Raw genomic sequence first — 16,821 nt, forward strand, 5'->3', positions numbered from 1 at the left:
TATCATGATAATGATCTGTGAGGTATTATGACAATGGAGAGGGACGGGGTAGCTAGGAAACTCCAAATCTCATGACTGAGAGATGGATACCCACTATGTATGTACTTTATAATTATATTATGTCGTATGTATTTAAAGATTATGCGTTCATTTGTCGTTCTGATTTACTAAATATTAACTTTGAGAGTAAGCAAAGCGAATAAATCCGGTAAATATAAAAATGACAACATTATTATTATGAAAGTAAGGATTTTAATTGGTTTAGGAAGTTAACAACTGAAATCATTGAAAAAAAAACAGTTTTGGTAAAAAGTCATATAATTGCTCACACCAACTGCTTGTTACAGCTACTTTTTTCTCACCACTCAAATAATTCACTTGCTCTTTTTTTCTTCTTTTTTTTCCATATATTTCCCCACCTCTTGGCTGTCAAATAATTAATTCTTTACTTCAAATATATTAGTACCATTTATCCAAACATCTAACCAACAACACTTTTAAAAGAAAATCCATATCATATCACCCAATATATTTCCTCTCACATCACATCATCCTACTAATATCATCATATCCAATACTCTAATTTCTAGCCACCCTTTAAATTAATAAATAAATAATAAAATAATAATAATAATAAAATATATAAAATATACAAGTAGCTTCACACTATATATACACACAAGCACACACTTTCATAATCCACTCACAAACTAACCTTAAAGCCAAACACACAAAAAATATCACATCCTTCCATTTTAAACTTCCCTTCCCAAAATGGAAGGCACTCTTATTTTCTTCTATCTCCTTCTAGGAAGTGTTTTTATTTTAAACGGGGAGGCCCGGGCCCCGTTCGCTTGTAACCCCAAGTGTGCAGGGTTCCGAGCCTTCCCATTTTGTCAAACTAGATTGCCCGTGTCCGAACGTGTTCGGGACCTCATTGGGCGGTTGACATTGCAAGAGAAGGTAAAGCTATTGGTGGACAATGCCGCCTCGGTCCCTAGGCTCGGAATTCAGGACTACGAGTGGTGGTCCGAGGCGTTACACGGGGTGTCTAATGTAGGACCAGGGACTAAATTTGGAGGGAAATTTCCTGGAGCAACTAGCTTTCCTCAAGTTATTACAACTGCTGCCTCTTTCAATGCTTCTTTGTGGGAAGAAATTGGACGGGTGAGATTTTTTCCTTTGCACAATATAATTTCTAATGTCATACAATTACTAGTACTATATCCGTTTCACATTATTTGTAATTATTTAACATAAAGTAATAATATGAAATGGAGGTAGTATATGGAGTATATTTTATTTATTTATTTATTTTCTTGCCATCTTTTGGTTACTTTAATAATTTATATGTTACATGATCTATTTAACAAGGTTGAAAACTTGCATTGTGTTGTATGAGTATTCTTTTACTCGTGTAGCGCAAAGTTAGACGACCTTATTAAATACGAGTACATATATATGATTAATACGAAATATAAAGTACTCTTTGTATATGAATTTTTTTTTTTTTTTTTGGTAAGGTAAGAAAAAGAAAAGAATTAGGACCCCCTCCTCACCTCATGAGGGGCGAATTGATATTTTTTTTAGTTGTCTATGTTAGATCAACAAATAATTTATTTTGTACGTATTTCATAATTAGTCACGTTTATATTTTACAATTATGAGTCGTTAAAAATCAAACGTGACTAGCAGTTCTTAGAGTAAAACTCAAGTCACTCCTTATCTTATCACCTATCTTATTTTAAGAATATTATATTACGATAATATATATTCTCGAAGATGATGAGTTACATACCTTTCTTTATTAATTTTCTTTTTAAGGGTGCTATAAAGGTAACACAATCCCAAAACATACAAAAATGAACGATAAGTCGATAAGAGAAGCATTTTTCTTTTGTTTTAGGTAATGGAGTGAGGAAAATTTCAGAAGTACAACTTTAGCTTATGTCATTTTATGGTAGAAAAGTATCTTATAAAATATAAAGTGATAAAAAGGTGTTTATCAGTTTGGCTTTGGCAGGCAACTCGTATACAATAATTAAGCTTGCAAAATATAGAATTTTAAAAGATGTTACACTAATGTACTTGGCATATTTTTTGGTAGATAAGATTGACTATAATAATGCAACTTGTGTTATGTGTTAGATACTATTGCCTACTCATTTTCAAATTTCAATGAAGTAGGTAACAAACATGCATGCACATGTTGGTTTAACGAATGTGAAAGGTAAATTATTAGAGGTTAATAAGTTGCTTAATATTTCTTGTTTTATCAAAGTTTATAATTTTATCCCTTTAGATGACCAACTAAATTTGAAAAATTAATACTCTGTATATAATGTGTATGATGTAAGTAATGTTAATTGTTGTTCATGATGGACTTTAGTGTAGAGTAGATTTAATTTCTAAGATTTGGTATGTATAGTGTTTATATCTATGAAAAAAAATATATAGGTTGCAAGTCATGTAACTACGGTCACTTGTCAATAATATAGTGTCTTAAAAGTTTATACTTTTTAGAGTATTTTAAATGTCGCCATAATAACTTTAGCTTTTAATATTTGTTATTGGATTAAAAGTTTGGTGGCAATATACTATAGATCTATCCACTCATTTAAGAGCATCTATATAATATTAACGTTAATGAATTTACTATAAATTACTCAATAACATTGAAAGAAGATAGCAAATTAAAAATTACACATTGAGAACTTTGACATTGCATGATAATTATTGGTATAAGTTGTATCTATTAAAGAAGTATACCTTGCTTCCCTCGGACAACATCCTAAGCAAAAGCAAATGGTAATTAAAGTTCAGGGCTAATCTATTAATGTCACTTTCTGTATATTTAATTAATGTCACCTAGTTTTACTTCATATTTATTTTGTAACCTCAAAAGAATCTGTAATTGAAGCTTTAAAGATTAAATATAACGTACCAATTCAACTTGTTAGGAATTAAATTTAGGTGAGTACTACAACTAGCTACTAGCTAGTATTCAGCAAATTCAATGGACCTTATGATATAAAGACCTTTGCAAATTGCATTGGACATCATTTATTTAACGAAGAAATTGAAGTATCATACAAAGTGGGCTCCATTTGATTTGTTGAAGATTGAAAGTAAATTACCAGGAATTTTCAAAAATAAGACCGCAGTCACGTCCAGATTGTATAGTCTATGTGTAGTGTCAGCATGTCTCGTGCTTTAACATGTTATAAATCTGTTGTCATGTACTCATGTTACACCCTTAAAAAGTTGTGTCGAACATGATTATAATCCTTATTAACAATAATAATACGAGTAATAAAATTGTTTATGCTAGATTTTTAGATATTCATGAATTTATATATTAATTGAAATAATGGTTGGTTGAAAATGAAGGTGGTGTCAGATGAAGCAAGAGCAATGTACAACGGAGGGATGGGAGGACTGACTTATTGGAGTCCAAATGTTAATATATTGAGGGACCCACGTTGGGGCCGTGGACAGGAGACTCCCGGTGAAGACCCTGTTGTTGCCGGTAAATACGCTGCAAGTTATGTCAGAGGTTTACAGGGTACTGACGGTGACCGGTTAAAAGTTGCTGCATCTTGTAAACATTACACTGCTTATGACCTTGATAATTGGAGTGGTGTTGATCGCTTCCATTTTAATGCTCAGGTATTTTTATTTAATGTCATATCAACTACTTATTTGATCTTATAATATGTGGTAATTATGTTAATACTAAGGATTAAACTAACCATTAATCATATCACAAGTACGATGTGAGTAATTAATATGACAATTACAACTAGTGCAACATGCTACCATTTATATGTACGCGTAGATATATTAACACAAAAGATATGTGTGAAGTATATTCTAGCAAGGATTTCCCCTGATCAGGTCAATAATTGATCGGGTTTAGCACGTGTTAATAGCTTAGCCCCATATATGCATTTACGGGTACTTGATTGACAAACTATTAACTTTTAATTTTTTTTTCATTGTAAACGACTATGCCGCTTTAGAAACACAAGGTGGGATATTTGATCAAGAAGATAAAGTACATTTTAAAAAGTAATTGGATATAGAAAACAATGTTTTATTTGTTGAAATTGCGTGCAAATTTGACAACCTTGGAAATAGTTGAAATGAAACTAAGCATTAGATTTGGAATGTACTAATACTTCACGAGATTTACCTCTGACATACTGATCTATAAACTCTTAAAACAATAACCCACATTATAAAATATTAATAATATTTGGTATTTTGTACTACGTATTAAGTTAATCATAGTATGATTATATTATTAATGAAAGAATATTTTATCCTTAAAAATAGTGACATAACCAACATAATATATCTCTGGTTAGCATTATGTAACAAGTTGTGCAAGTTGGCCGACATATATAGATAATTGGATAGAGTGGGCCGTGCCAACTTGTTTATAAAAGGAGGCGTGTAGTCAAAGATCATACTTGTATATTGCATTCGAGAATTTAAGAGGATCTCTTTTTGTTTTTTCAATGGTTTTGATATGATTAATTAAACGCCTCCTACAAATGAGATTCTTATAAATGTTCACAAATCACAATGATAATAATTCGGTATAACTCTGTAAAAATGGACCTTTAATTCATAAAATAGATATAAGCGATTTATCTTTAACAAAAATATGTTACAAAACTATCGATTTTATAATGAAGATTAAAAATATCAACAAGTGAGAAAGAAAAAAACTACGTATATTCGTCATATAACCATATATTCTATGTAGTTGCTCACGTTACACATGCTCAAAAACTACCCTAATGAGTAATATGTTATTTTCACTAATATGATACATTAATACGTCTCATGTTAGTTTCACGCTGAGTGAAGTTCGAAATAATTTATATCCTTAATTTTTTATAAATGAGAGATGTAAAGTTTAATTTGTACGTAATTTGTGTGATTTAGATCATTTTTATGTGTGAAAATGATATTATAAAATTACTAAAAATGGAATTGTAAATACTTATTTTTCTTGTGTGTTACTACTCCTAATATGTAATGATGGTTGGACAGGTTACAAAACAAGACATGGTGGATACATATGATGTGCCTTTCAGAGAATGTGTGATGGAAGGCAAAGTTGCGAGTGTCATGTGCTCTTACAATCAAGTCAATGGCATCCCTACTTGTGCTGACCCTAAACTCCTTCGTAACACTATTAGAGGAGATTGGCGTCTTAATGGGTACATTTTCTCTCCCTCCATTCCAAAATAATTGTTAATATTACCGCGTACTTGTTTTGTAATAATAATACATTTTAGTGAGAATTTAGCTGCCGGTTGCCACGTTATACATTTACAATACGCTATAAATGTGACAATTAATTCCAAACGAATATAATTAAGAAATCAGTAAGTTTGTTAAAGTAGCCACAACGCTTACAATATTACTAAATTTACCTAGAAATGGACTACTACTACTTATTGCACATTTTTATCCATAATTCATTGAAAAATGACAAAATTGATTTGTTTTCTGGTGCATAAACAGATACATAGTTTCAGATTGTGACTCGGTTGGAGTTTTCTATAGTAACCAACATTATACATCAACACCTGAAGAAGCTGCTGCTGATGCTATCAAAGCAGGTTAATCAATTTCCTTTTCCAACTTTATACTATAAGATTTTATTTCTATTTATATTCATTTTTTTACTTGTAATAAGATTTAATGACATTTTTTTATATTGTTACAAATAAATGTTGCAGGTTTAGATTTGGACTGTGGGCCGTTCCTTGGGCTCCACACAGAAAATGCCATAAAGAAGGGCCTACTGACTGAACTAGATGTAAACAACGCCTTAACAAATACATTGACAGTCCAAATGAGGTTGGGAATGTTTGATGGCCCACCATCAGCCCAACCATATGGCCACCTTGGTCCAGCAGATGTATGTTCTCCAGCCCATCAAGAGTTGGCCCTCGAAGCCGCCCGACAAGGCATGGTTCTTCTTAAGAACCACGGCCCAACCCTTCCGTTGTCCCATATCCGTCATCGTACAGTCGCTGTTATTGGGCCCAATTCCGATGTCACGGTGACCATGATTGGCAACTACGCCGGTAAGTTTAGGTCTAACTTCGTGGTCATTTAACTTCATCTAGCACGAGCTAGGATTTGGGCTTTTTTTTTTTTTTAGGTTGGCATATTATTCTAAACAATTTTAAATCGACACAAAATCAAATACAATATGGACTTGTTTACTCGAATTGACAGCTTTAATCACAGATATTACTCCAAATTGCTTATTTGTTTTTTTTTACTTGATCTAGGTATTGCATGTGGGTACACAACCCCACTTCAAGGAATAGGGAGGTATGCCAAGACCATTCACCAACAAGGCTGTGCAAATGTGGGCTGCAATGATGACAAACAATTTGGGCCTGCAATCACTGCAGCAACGCAAGCGGATGCAACGGTTCTCATCATGGGCCTTGACCAGTCTATCGAGGCAGAGTTCAGGGACAGAGGTGGGCTACTCTTACCAGGCCGACAACAGGAGCTCGTCTCCAAGGTGGCTGCAGCCTCAAAAGGACCCGTAGTTTTGGTTTTGATGAGCGGTGGGCCTGTGGATATTTCATTCGCGAAGAATGATCCACGAATATCAGCCATAGTGTGGGCTGGATACCCAGGCCAAGCTGGTGGACAAGCCATAGCAGATGTCCTCTTTGGCACAACTAATCCAGGTAACAACAAGACTATAATGTATACCCATTTTATGAATCTTAATTTTCATTTCTATATGTAATGTTAATGATTATATATTCCTTGTAATAGGTGGTAAATTGCCAATGACATGGTACCCTCAAGAATATCTCAACAATCTCCCTATGACCAACATGGCAATGCGCTCAGGACCAGGTTACCCTGGCCGAACCTACCGGTTCTACCAAGGGCCCGTGGTATATCCATTCGGATATGGACTAAGTTACACCCACTTCGTCCACACAATAGCTGATGCCCCCTTGGAGGTTGTAGTACCTTTGGATGGCCACCGGAGGTCCAATGCCAGCAACGCCGGTAAGGCCATCCGTGTGACCCATGCAAGGTGCAACCAATTGTCCTTGTCTGTACACGTGGATGTAAAGAACCATGGATCCAAGGATGGAGCACATACCCTTCTTGTATTCTCGAGGCCACCAGCAGGGCAGTGGGCTCCACGCAAGCAACTCGTTGCATTCGAGAAGGTCCACGTACCTGCTGGATCCCAGCACAGGGTCAGTGTCCACATCCATGTATGCAAGTTTTTGAGTGTGGTGGATAGATCAGGAATTAGACGAATTCCCTTGGGTGATCACAAAATTCACATTGGTGATGCTAGGCATTCTGTCTCACTCAAACCAGAAACTTTGGGAGTCATCAAATCCTAGTTTACATCATTCTTTTTTAGCTTATCATATGGAGCCTCATGCTCAGAAACAGTATTGGCAAACTGCTCGAAGAGCAGGACAGGATCGCGTTAGCAAACTGTGCAAGAGGATTTAGAGTTGCAGTAAATTGGCAAAAGTCATCAATTATGACTATATAGGTCTATTCTTGGCTTCATGCAGCGAAAAGCTTGCTGTAATATATTTATTGAAGCCTCCATTTACATGATTACTACTAGAGTATATTGATTTGGAATTCAATTCAAGAGCAGTACAAGTGTACAATGCAGTCATAATATTGTGTGTGATTACATCATAAATATTACTAGCCTTGTATTAGATCGATTATTAGTGATCTATTTGGAAAGATTCACATATATATATTATTGATTTCAAGTAGTAAATCTTCCATTACTCGATTGTGTCAATCATGTTTGCCTGCATCTGTATGTCCAAATATGCAATTGAAATTCAGAAAGCGCGAAGATAGAACTAAGATTTCACCTAAAGCACAACTATTATGGTTCGACATATACAAAATATTTCATGTTACTATACTAACAAAGCATTCATGCAAGTGTACAAAACACAAAATACATAATCCTACCATCTAAATATAGATGCAGACGGTCAAATTAAGCCAAAATGATACTAGTACGGGCTACAGGGATTAACAATGCTACATGCTACACTATGTTTTAACATCGCGTTGTCAAGCACTCAAGCAGTAGCCTTGATCTGTGATTTCTTAGCAATATGAACATGCAGCACATAATTTATTGCATCAGTAAGCTCGAAAACACATACATCTCCTACCTCCAAACCAGCCCCTCGCGCAAAGATGATCCACCCTGAACCAAAAGTACATCTAGATTGACTTCTTATACATTTAACTGTCACTTGTTTTCCACCATATGCCACAAGCTTTATAAACTTTGATTGCATCACATTGCATTTGAGATGATCATCACAAAAAGACACGGGAACATTCTGCAAGAAAAAACGATGCATAAATTGGAATGTAATGTCGGAAAACCTTCACCAAGGCACACTCAGATCACACCTCAGCGATATACAAGAAAAAAAACTTACCAAGTACAGTCCATTATGCACAGCATACTTTTTAATATCAGTAACAAAGTAAGGTTTATCAGGCAAGGGAATTCCAGCAGCAGCTACCGCGTTCATTACCCCTTCTATATTCCCCAAGTTGTAACTGTAAATATACCCTGCAATAAGAATAGCTTTGATATCTTTACTATGCAGAAACCTGTTAAAATCAGTAACTTTTCTAGTAAATTATATAACAAATGGACTGCATTCTCTTGCATCATTTGTCTCATCATCACTATCCAGTTCAATTATTTCTTCTGAATGCAATATTTCGCGACTCTCCTGAGCATCATCATCGATTTGTTCAGGACAAGGATCATATTGTGGTTTTATAACATTATTCCGTGCAACTGCATTGCATTGATAGGAAATCTCACAAGCAGATCGATCAAAAATATGCACGCAGAAGTTTGAGTTCCCGTCATATTTGAACAACAAAAAGGATGCATAACCTATGGAGTAACACTCCACGAAATCCTGCCAACCATCATGAAACCATAAGTTGTCACCCTCTTCGACTATTGCAACTTTCCGGGTTTCACCTGTAGGCACTCTAAGGATAGCAACATCAGAGAGTTCTTCGCCGAATGCTCTTGCAAACTTCTCCGGAATCATCTGTACATAACCAAAAAACTCAAAGCCTGTTTGTCTTTGTTTATGCGAATATACAAGTAACAGAAGCATCAGACATGAAGTTGCATTTATGTATCATTACATAACATAATTATACAATTATAATCGATGTCAATAGTCCTACAAAACCCGAGTAAACCATGAAAATGCAAATTAAATATCGAATTAATAATTTACTTCCTAATAAACACAAATATTTTTCCATGCTAATATGCTATACTGCTAGGTGCTTAAATTATATATAGCATGACAATATGACCACTTAACCCCATAGAGGCGTAGAAACACTCTTAATTAGAATTTGTTCGTGCGTGTTGATAGTATAATTTGAAGTAGTAACGTTTGTGTAACAACTAATTGTACATCAATGTAATACTCCGTATAGTTAATCCAATAAATCAAAAGAACAACATTTTTTTTTTTTTTTTTGAAGAAATTAAAGAACACGACTTTATTTATCATAAAATCATAATTAGCACATTAAATTAGCAATGGAAAAATACGTACCAACTTGTTAGATTGTAAATTAGGAAAGAGAATCAGCTTGAAAAAGCAGCAAGGTTTTATGTCATGATGAATTATCTTCTCTTCTTCTTGGTTGCACTCCATGGTTGAGTAGTCACGGTCAACCTCACTGTAAATTTAGCGCGCTTTTTGTTAATTTCAACCACATTTATTATTGTGATGAATTGACCGTATGAATTTTGATTAGACCTCACACTTTTTTTTTCTTTTTTTTTTTCCTTTTTTGAGGACATTAGACCTCACAGTTGGCAATCTCTCAGAGTTTATTTTGACTAAACTCTATTTTTTTATTTTTTTAAATGGAGGAAGTAAAGTAATTGTATCTTGGAACTCTCGAATCTCGATGTGGCATTAAATATTGGAGTTTCAATTTAATACCCTTCACTAAAAATTTAGGATTAAAAAAAACGTATAAAGATGTAAAGTATATAGACCTTCAAATGATACAACTCATACAAGTACAAGATATATGAGAAATTGAGAATCAATCTATGGGATGTAAGAATGCAAGACTATGTAAGTACCATAAACCATAATTACTATATATATAAAAAAAAAAAAAAAATTTAAAAAAAAAAGGGGGTGTCATTTGGTTTACGGATAAAATGAAAAGTTGAAATTTTTAACAGTTGAAAATCTTTTGTGGTGTTTGCTTAACAAATTTATAGAAGTATCCACTTTCCACGAAATGAAGTTCCACTATGGTTAATTTTTAGAATTTCCTGGAAAATCCAATTACATGAGAAACTGGTATCTTCAATTATTGCATAACAACTCACGCATTAATCATGAAATTAATGTTAATTTTCCTCTATTATTTTCATCTTTAGTTGTTTTATCCAACATCCTAGAACGCTTGTTAGCTTTACAAGGGAAATAAAAAACATTTGAGCGACAAAATATCACTAACACACAAACCTACACAGCATACACCACTCAATATTAACATGATATCAAAGTCCGTTTGGTTGGACCTTTTGGAATGGAGCTAAGAGTCCATTCTATCTACATAGTATTAATATTAGTATATTACAGAAGTTGGAGCAAGAGTAACACAATTTGCACTATGCCATCAAAATGTATCTTCAGAAACCCTGCAGATATTTTCCTAAATAACTCGAACTCTCAGAACATGCATCTTTGCATCTGTTAGCTCGAAAACACAGACATCTCCAACCTCTAAACCAATCTGTCGCGCAAAGTTAATCCACCCTCGACTTAAAATGTACTTTGTTCTGTCTCTAACACACTCAACATTCCATTGCCTTCCATCATATGCCTCAAGCTTAACAGATTTCTTCTGGTATATCTCACATCTGAGGTGCCCTTGACCGAAGGCCTTAGGAATATTCTGCACGAATAAGAAATCGTGTTTTAAACAATCTTACCAAGTACACTCCACAACTATTACAAGCATAATAAACCTGAATTTGCATAAAACTTACCAAGAACATTCCTTTACTCAAAACATAGTCCTTTATAGCAGCAACAAAGAAAGGATTTTTTGGCAAGGGAATTCCAGCAGCAATAACAACATTGATTAGCCCTTCATACCTCTTCAACCACAAAGGATACCCTGCATATTCGACTAAATCAACTTATCTAACCTCGATTTAAGACTTAAGAGAACGATAAATTAAGCTAAACACACACATGTTATCCAACATATCCACTTACCAAATGGAAAACATTCTCTAGTATCATCCATCACTTTATCATCAACAACACATTCATCGTCTTCACTACTTAGTCCTGTTATTACCTCTACATCAGATGCTTTCGAGCTATTAAAGGAAGATGTGTGCATATTTTCGTGTTTCTTACTGTCATTATCATCACTAAAATCGACTCCTTCATTACATGGATAGGATATCTCAAAACCAGTTAAGTCAAATATATGAACTTTGAAATTAGAATTCCCTTGATATTCAAACAACATCAAGTAAGAAGGGCCTATTGAGAAGTACTCCACAAAGTCCTCCCAACCATCTCGAAACCATAGATCATTGTCCTCTTCGACTAACTCCACTTTTCGGGTTTCACCTGTTGGCACTGTAAGAATGACAGGACTAGAGAGTTCATTGCGCCGTGTATTAGCAAATTTCTTCGGAATCCTCTGTTAGTACATGTATATTTATGAATTGAAGTTGATGAGATAATAAGACTGTTTGAAGTTAAACACTGTTAAGATTATCACCAACTCAAGGAAGACATTATTGGTAACAAATTAATCCAATTCAATTAGCAAAAAACAATGGAGTATGTATAAACAATTAAACACTCTTGAGATTATTACCAACTTAACGAGGATGCCCCAAACACTAAGGCATTTTCGTAAAAAATTCAACAACTTTATTCAACTAAAGCCCACAATGAAAAAATTATTGATTTATTTACGGAAATGAACCCATGAGAAACAAATTTCCTTCCTCATCACGAGAAACAGGAAATTTCCCCAACTTAACTACTTAACACATTGGTAGCAACTAGCAAATCAACCCAATGCAATTAACATACTTTTAGAAGTGTATAATTGTGTTATCTTAATACGGAGTATTATTGCAGGCATTTCCGCTTCTTATTTTCTATCCTCGTAATATTTTGACTTTTATGTTTGTCAATATTTAATTTAACCATTAACATATTAAATTAATTATGAGTAAAAACTGCAAATTAACATTGAGTAGTTGTAGTATCTCACAAATATAATCAACCCCTTGACAACATATAATCAAAGAATAATTGAACAAAATGGAAATTATGTAATAAAATTAGAAGACAGCAAGACTTAAAAATGAATAAATTATACCAATTGGCTTAAATTAGAATGAATTACTGAAAAAATAAGAAAGAAAAGAAAGGTTACCAGCTTGATGGACTGTTGAGGAGGAGAAAGCATCAATTTATAGAAATGAGTAGGGTGCCTTCTTTTGGTCTTCAATTCTTGTTCTTCAATTTTTTTGGGCTTCATTATTGGAGGATCTAGTGAAAGATCTTTATTTGCAGGAATGATTTTTCACTATTTCTACTATGTTAGTTGTAGTACAAACTACAGAGCACATTAATATTATAACGTGTAATTTATTACAGAGTACACTCAAATAGTCAAATGCATGTACTACCTCGGTTTCAAAATAAATTAGGGTATGACTGGAACGTTACACCGGATTTGCTATTTTAATTAAACTTTATGGTTATATTTTCTTTGTTATATTAATATTGTAATAATAGACTTTTTACAATATTCAACACTCTTGTTTGACTATATAATATGATTTATACATTAAGCAAAATATAGTCACGTGGGATTTTGTTGGATTTGTCTCATAAAATACTTTCATAATATCAACTTTTTTTAAAATAATTTTTTTACTCTTGCATGATTATAGATATTTAGCATATAAAATGTGCTTTGGATGCATAATTTCATTCTTGTTGCAATATTAATTGAAAGGAGTTAGTACTACCTCCGTGCTCTTATTATTTGCAACGATTTGTCATAAAGTAGAGATGAACAAATGTCTAATCGTTGCAAATAATATAAAACGCCTATTTGATAGTCACTTATTATTCCATTTTTGGTGATCCAAAATGTTAGTCACATTTGCTTTTTTCAAGTACCATTAATACTATTCCCCTCAAAAAAAAAAAAAAAAAATTCTCACCAATTTGCAAATATATTTGTGCAAATTTAACTATTTCATGTAAATTTTGCTTTCCCATGTGCTTTAATTACTTTATCCCTCTACTTTTTTGCATACTCAATGTAAATCTACTTTTTCAATGTACTTTTGCTACTTCTTATTCATGTGTTTTTAAATCCCGTGAAAACTGCCCAAAAGTGACTGTCAAATAGGGACGGAGGGAGTATTTTCGGTTTTTTTTTCCTTTTTAATTAGTCCTTGTAACTTTCAATTATATACATTTACTTTCGTATTTATAGCATGGTTGCTAATTTGCTTACATGGTTAAAATAACCACTTTTTCTACAAGAGTTTGGGTGTTTGAATCTCCTTCTTCAAACGCTTTTTAATATGTTAAGTATAGATAGATGTTTCAATCAAATTAGGCTTATTCCAACGCAAAACTTCAACGACAACTATCTTTAACTACAGAGTATCATAATGTATATATAATTGTTTTTTTCTATTTTATAATAATATTCATACTTACGTAAATCGATACAAACATTTTCACCTGCATATCACTTTACCTGTAGTTTATTGTTCCTCCCTCCCACTTATTTCAAATTCTTACTTACATACTGACATACATTAATTCTTTATTGTTTCCAACTCGCTGTTAATTATTATGTATTCAATAACATAATACCTCTGAATAATACCCCAAAGTTACACATAATAATTAATAATTAATAATTAATGGAGGTAGTATATGCATTTAAAGTCTTCAAAGTTTGCACAATAAGAGGAAATCTACGGTCAAGATTTTCTCACTTTATGATCTAGTGGTACACACAACACAAAACATCTATGTATCTTAAACCTTTTAATTAGAAGACTTCATGTCCATTCATTTGAAGAACAAGATAAAACACTACACTTGATTTATCGGCTGCTTCATGACTATGATATCCTTCCATGTACCTCACCATCTTACCATTCATTCCTCAACTTTATCTCAACAATCCAATCAATCAACAAAAATCTCCATTATTTCATCTTCTTCTTCTCCTTTAGTTGAACAACCAACTAGTAATAGTAGTAGAAGATTGCTGCTATCTACTTGTATCATAACATCAATTATATCCCCTGTTACTTTCTTCTCATTTTCTGCTGCTTCATTTTCATCAACTCCTAATAATTCAAGTGATGCAATTGGTAAATTCTATGAGATTTCGAATTCCGGTGGTGTTAAGGCATTAGACCTTCGTGTAGGTAGCGGTTCCACCCCTGTCGATGGTGACCAGGTTCGACTTAGGCTCTATTCTCTTCGCCTTAAATTTTCCAAACTTACCTCAATTTTTTATTTTTTTTTTGTTTCCGAACATATTGATTAATTAATATTTTTTTCTATTGTTACATAATACTGTACAAGTATTGGTTACACATTTACACTAGAAAGAGTTAATAAAATTATAAATTGTTTTAGACAGAAAGTGATCTGTTATTTTATTTTGAAACGGCATGACATGTAGAAGTATCGCTTCTAGTGTAATGGCGATCATATATATTCATATACCTTTTCATTTAATCCTATATTATGGCATGTGAATTGACTAATGAAATTTGGCATGGGATTAAAAATAAGTAGGTAGCAATACATTATTATGGAAGATTAGCAGCAAAGCAAGGGTGGCGTTTTGATTCAACATATGATCACAAAGATCCAACTGGTGAACCAATTCCTTTCATCTTCATTCTTGGCTCCAACAATGTAATTTTGCATTACATTTATATACTACCTCCGTTACAGGTTATGTGTAACGATTAGACATTTTTCCTCTTTACTTTATGTCAAATTGTTGCACATATCCTGTAACGGAGATAGTAATTTTCAATACATTAGAAAAGCATGTTATTAGTAAGTTTTAAACTAAGTTAAAGAAATTAAATGGCATTATATGTAAAATGTTACTATTTATAATGTACGTACGTTGTATATCATAGGTAATTTCAGGGATTGAAGCAGCAGTAAGATCAATGAAAGATGGTGGCATTAGAAGAGTAATAATTCCTCCATCTCAAGGATATCAGAACACAACTCAAGAGCCTTTACCACCCAATGTATGTACACAATACACTATATTTTATTGTGTACGTGATTGTAACTTATGTGCTAGTGTATTGATGATCGATGATTTTCGCTTCTTTGGACTAGTTTTTCAACAGACAACGATTATTCACTACAATCTTCAACCCTACACGTCTTGCCAATGGAGAAGGATCGACATTAGGAACTCTTATATTCGATGTTGAGCTTGTTAATGTCAAGCATTAGTCGTAAAAACAAGTTCTTATCTTAAATTGTAATTATTACCAGTACTCCATCCGTAGACAAACTTTTTTATGATCCAATGTTGTATAGCTGTTTAGTGAGACGTGATTGATTGATTGATTTTTCACAAGTTGATATGTAGATATCTTATGTACTTTTACTCACCCGAACTAGAAGAAGATTAGGAATATAACTTATGAAATAATATACCCCGCAAATGTTTCATATTGTGAATTGTGATTAACAACTTGACTATGCTTGCTAAATTGTAGATTTATTCATAATTGGCATGTACAATTTACACTTTTTGCGTGCCAAATTGAAATTAGAATATCAAGATCATATAGAATTTGGAACTTGAGCCTTCTTTGAAATTGTATACAATCTTGTAAGATCAAATTTCTCTATACAAACCATTAATGCAATTAGTTGGTCAATTCAACCAATAGGTCCAATACAATTACGATAAACCCACTAAGGATTTGTGTTAGCGTTGTTATGTTATCCTGCAAGGCTTTAAGTGTCCTCCCTTACAACCACACTTGCTCTTTCTATCTCTTTCATCAACGACCCCACTTACAACCCCATATGCATATTGTATTTTTTTTTATTTTAATTTTTATGTTTTTTTTTAGAGAGTCAAAAGAATGGGGGGTGAGAATATCTCATGAAACAAGGGGGAAAGCTCTAACCACTTCTTAAGAAATTGAATATTACAGAGTACTCTATGAAGCAACTACAAATAGGAGGAGTAAGTAGTCAAATACAGTAAAAAACAAAATAAATAAATAAAACCATCAACCAAAAAAAAAAAAGAATAATCTATACTAATCTATTAAAAGGCGTTAATAAAAACGTCCATGTGCTACGTAGATTCTTTTATAATATGCCACGTGTCGCTTCACAAATAATTCGTGATGCCACATCACCTACCCAATATAATGTTAAGGGAATTTGAACCCCCAACCACATATAACAAAGGTGGCTTATAAACCATCTTATCCCATTATCAAGCATGCTATAAATATTAAAATAAAATATACATAAGTGTAAACCACATGATTTAATTATTAAAAATAAACATTCAATAATATAGATTTCATATTTCAAAATCCTTTGAAAAAATGCCCCAATTATATGATTATAAAAGTAGAAACTCGGGACAACGCCCGGACTA

The 16,821-nt window shown here is 33.1% G+C and overlaps 5 protein-coding genes across 6 annotated transcripts; 2 read left to right on the forward strand and 3 right to left on the reverse strand.

The window, feature by feature from the left end:
• The first annotated feature begins 684 nt into the window (after nt 1-684).
• Nucleotides 685-7,829, forward strand: LOC110733061 (probable beta-D-xylosidase 2). The gene is made up of 7 exons (XM_021913081.1): nt 685-1,167; nt 3,391-3,669; nt 5,065-5,234; nt 5,542-5,639; nt 5,760-6,110; nt 6,321-6,734; nt 6,826-7,829. The coding sequence occupies exons 1-7, from the start codon at nt 775-777 to the stop codon at nt 7,416-7,418; spliced, it is 2,298 nt and encodes a 765-aa protein (XP_021768773.1). The 5' UTR covers nt 685-774; the 3' UTR covers nt 7,419-7,829.
• Nucleotides 7,830-8,045: 216 nt separating this feature from the next.
• Nucleotides 8,046-10,388, reverse strand: LOC110733063 (B3 domain-containing protein REM19-like). Its single transcript, XM_021913084.1, has 2 exons — nt 8,508-10,388; nt 8,046-8,405 (listed from the first exon to the last, which is right to left on the reverse strand). The coding sequence occupies exons 1-2, from the start codon at nt 8,601-8,603 to the stop codon at nt 8,136-8,138; spliced, it is 366 nt and encodes a 121-aa protein (XP_021768776.1). The 5' UTR covers nt 8,604-10,388; the 3' UTR covers nt 8,046-8,135.
• LOC110732928 (B3 domain-containing protein At4g01580-like) lies at nt 8,715-9,143 on the reverse strand. The gene has a single exon (XM_021912913.1). The coding sequence runs from the start codon at nt 9,141-9,143 to the stop codon at nt 8,715-8,717; it is 429 nt and encodes a 142-aa protein (XP_021768605.1).
• Nucleotides 10,389-10,475: 87 nt separating the features above from the next.
• On the reverse strand, nt 10,476-12,724 carry LOC110733062 (B3 domain-containing transcription factor VRN1-like). Of its 2 annotated transcripts, none has more exons than XM_021913083.1 (4): nt 12,553-12,724; nt 11,364-11,802; nt 11,132-11,262; nt 10,476-11,037 (listed from the first exon to the last, which is right to left on the reverse strand). In XM_021913083.1, exons 1-4 carry the CDS (start codon nt 12,655-12,657, stop codon nt 10,795-10,797), a joined length of 918 nt encoding a protein of 305 aa, XP_021768775.1. In that variant the 5' UTR covers nt 12,658-12,724; the 3' UTR covers nt 10,476-10,794. The 2 variants fall into 2 exon arrangements, with proteins under 2 accessions (XP_021768775.1, XP_021768774.1); XM_021913082.1 differs by having other exon boundaries at nt 11,132-11,274.
• Nucleotides 12,725-14,198: 1,474 nt separating this feature from the next.
• LOC110733064 (peptidyl-prolyl cis-trans isomerase FKBP17-1, chloroplastic-like) lies at nt 14,199-15,869 on the forward strand. The gene is made up of 4 exons (XM_021913085.1): nt 14,199-14,616; nt 14,961-15,083; nt 15,317-15,433; nt 15,528-15,869. The coding sequence occupies exons 1-4, from the start codon at nt 14,269-14,271 to the stop codon at nt 15,645-15,647; spliced, it is 708 nt and encodes a 235-aa protein (XP_021768777.1). The 5' UTR covers nt 14,199-14,268; the 3' UTR covers nt 15,648-15,869.
• The last annotated feature ends 952 nt before the right edge of the window (nt 15,870-16,821 follow it).

The sequence above is a fragment of the Chenopodium quinoa genome, unplaced genomic scaffold (assembly GCF_001683475.1).
Source record: "Chenopodium quinoa cultivar QQ74 unplaced genomic scaffold, ASM168347v1, whole genome shotgun sequence".
Classification (NCBI taxonomy): domain Eukaryota; kingdom Viridiplantae; phylum Streptophyta; class Magnoliopsida; order Caryophyllales; family Amaranthaceae; genus Chenopodium; species Chenopodium quinoa.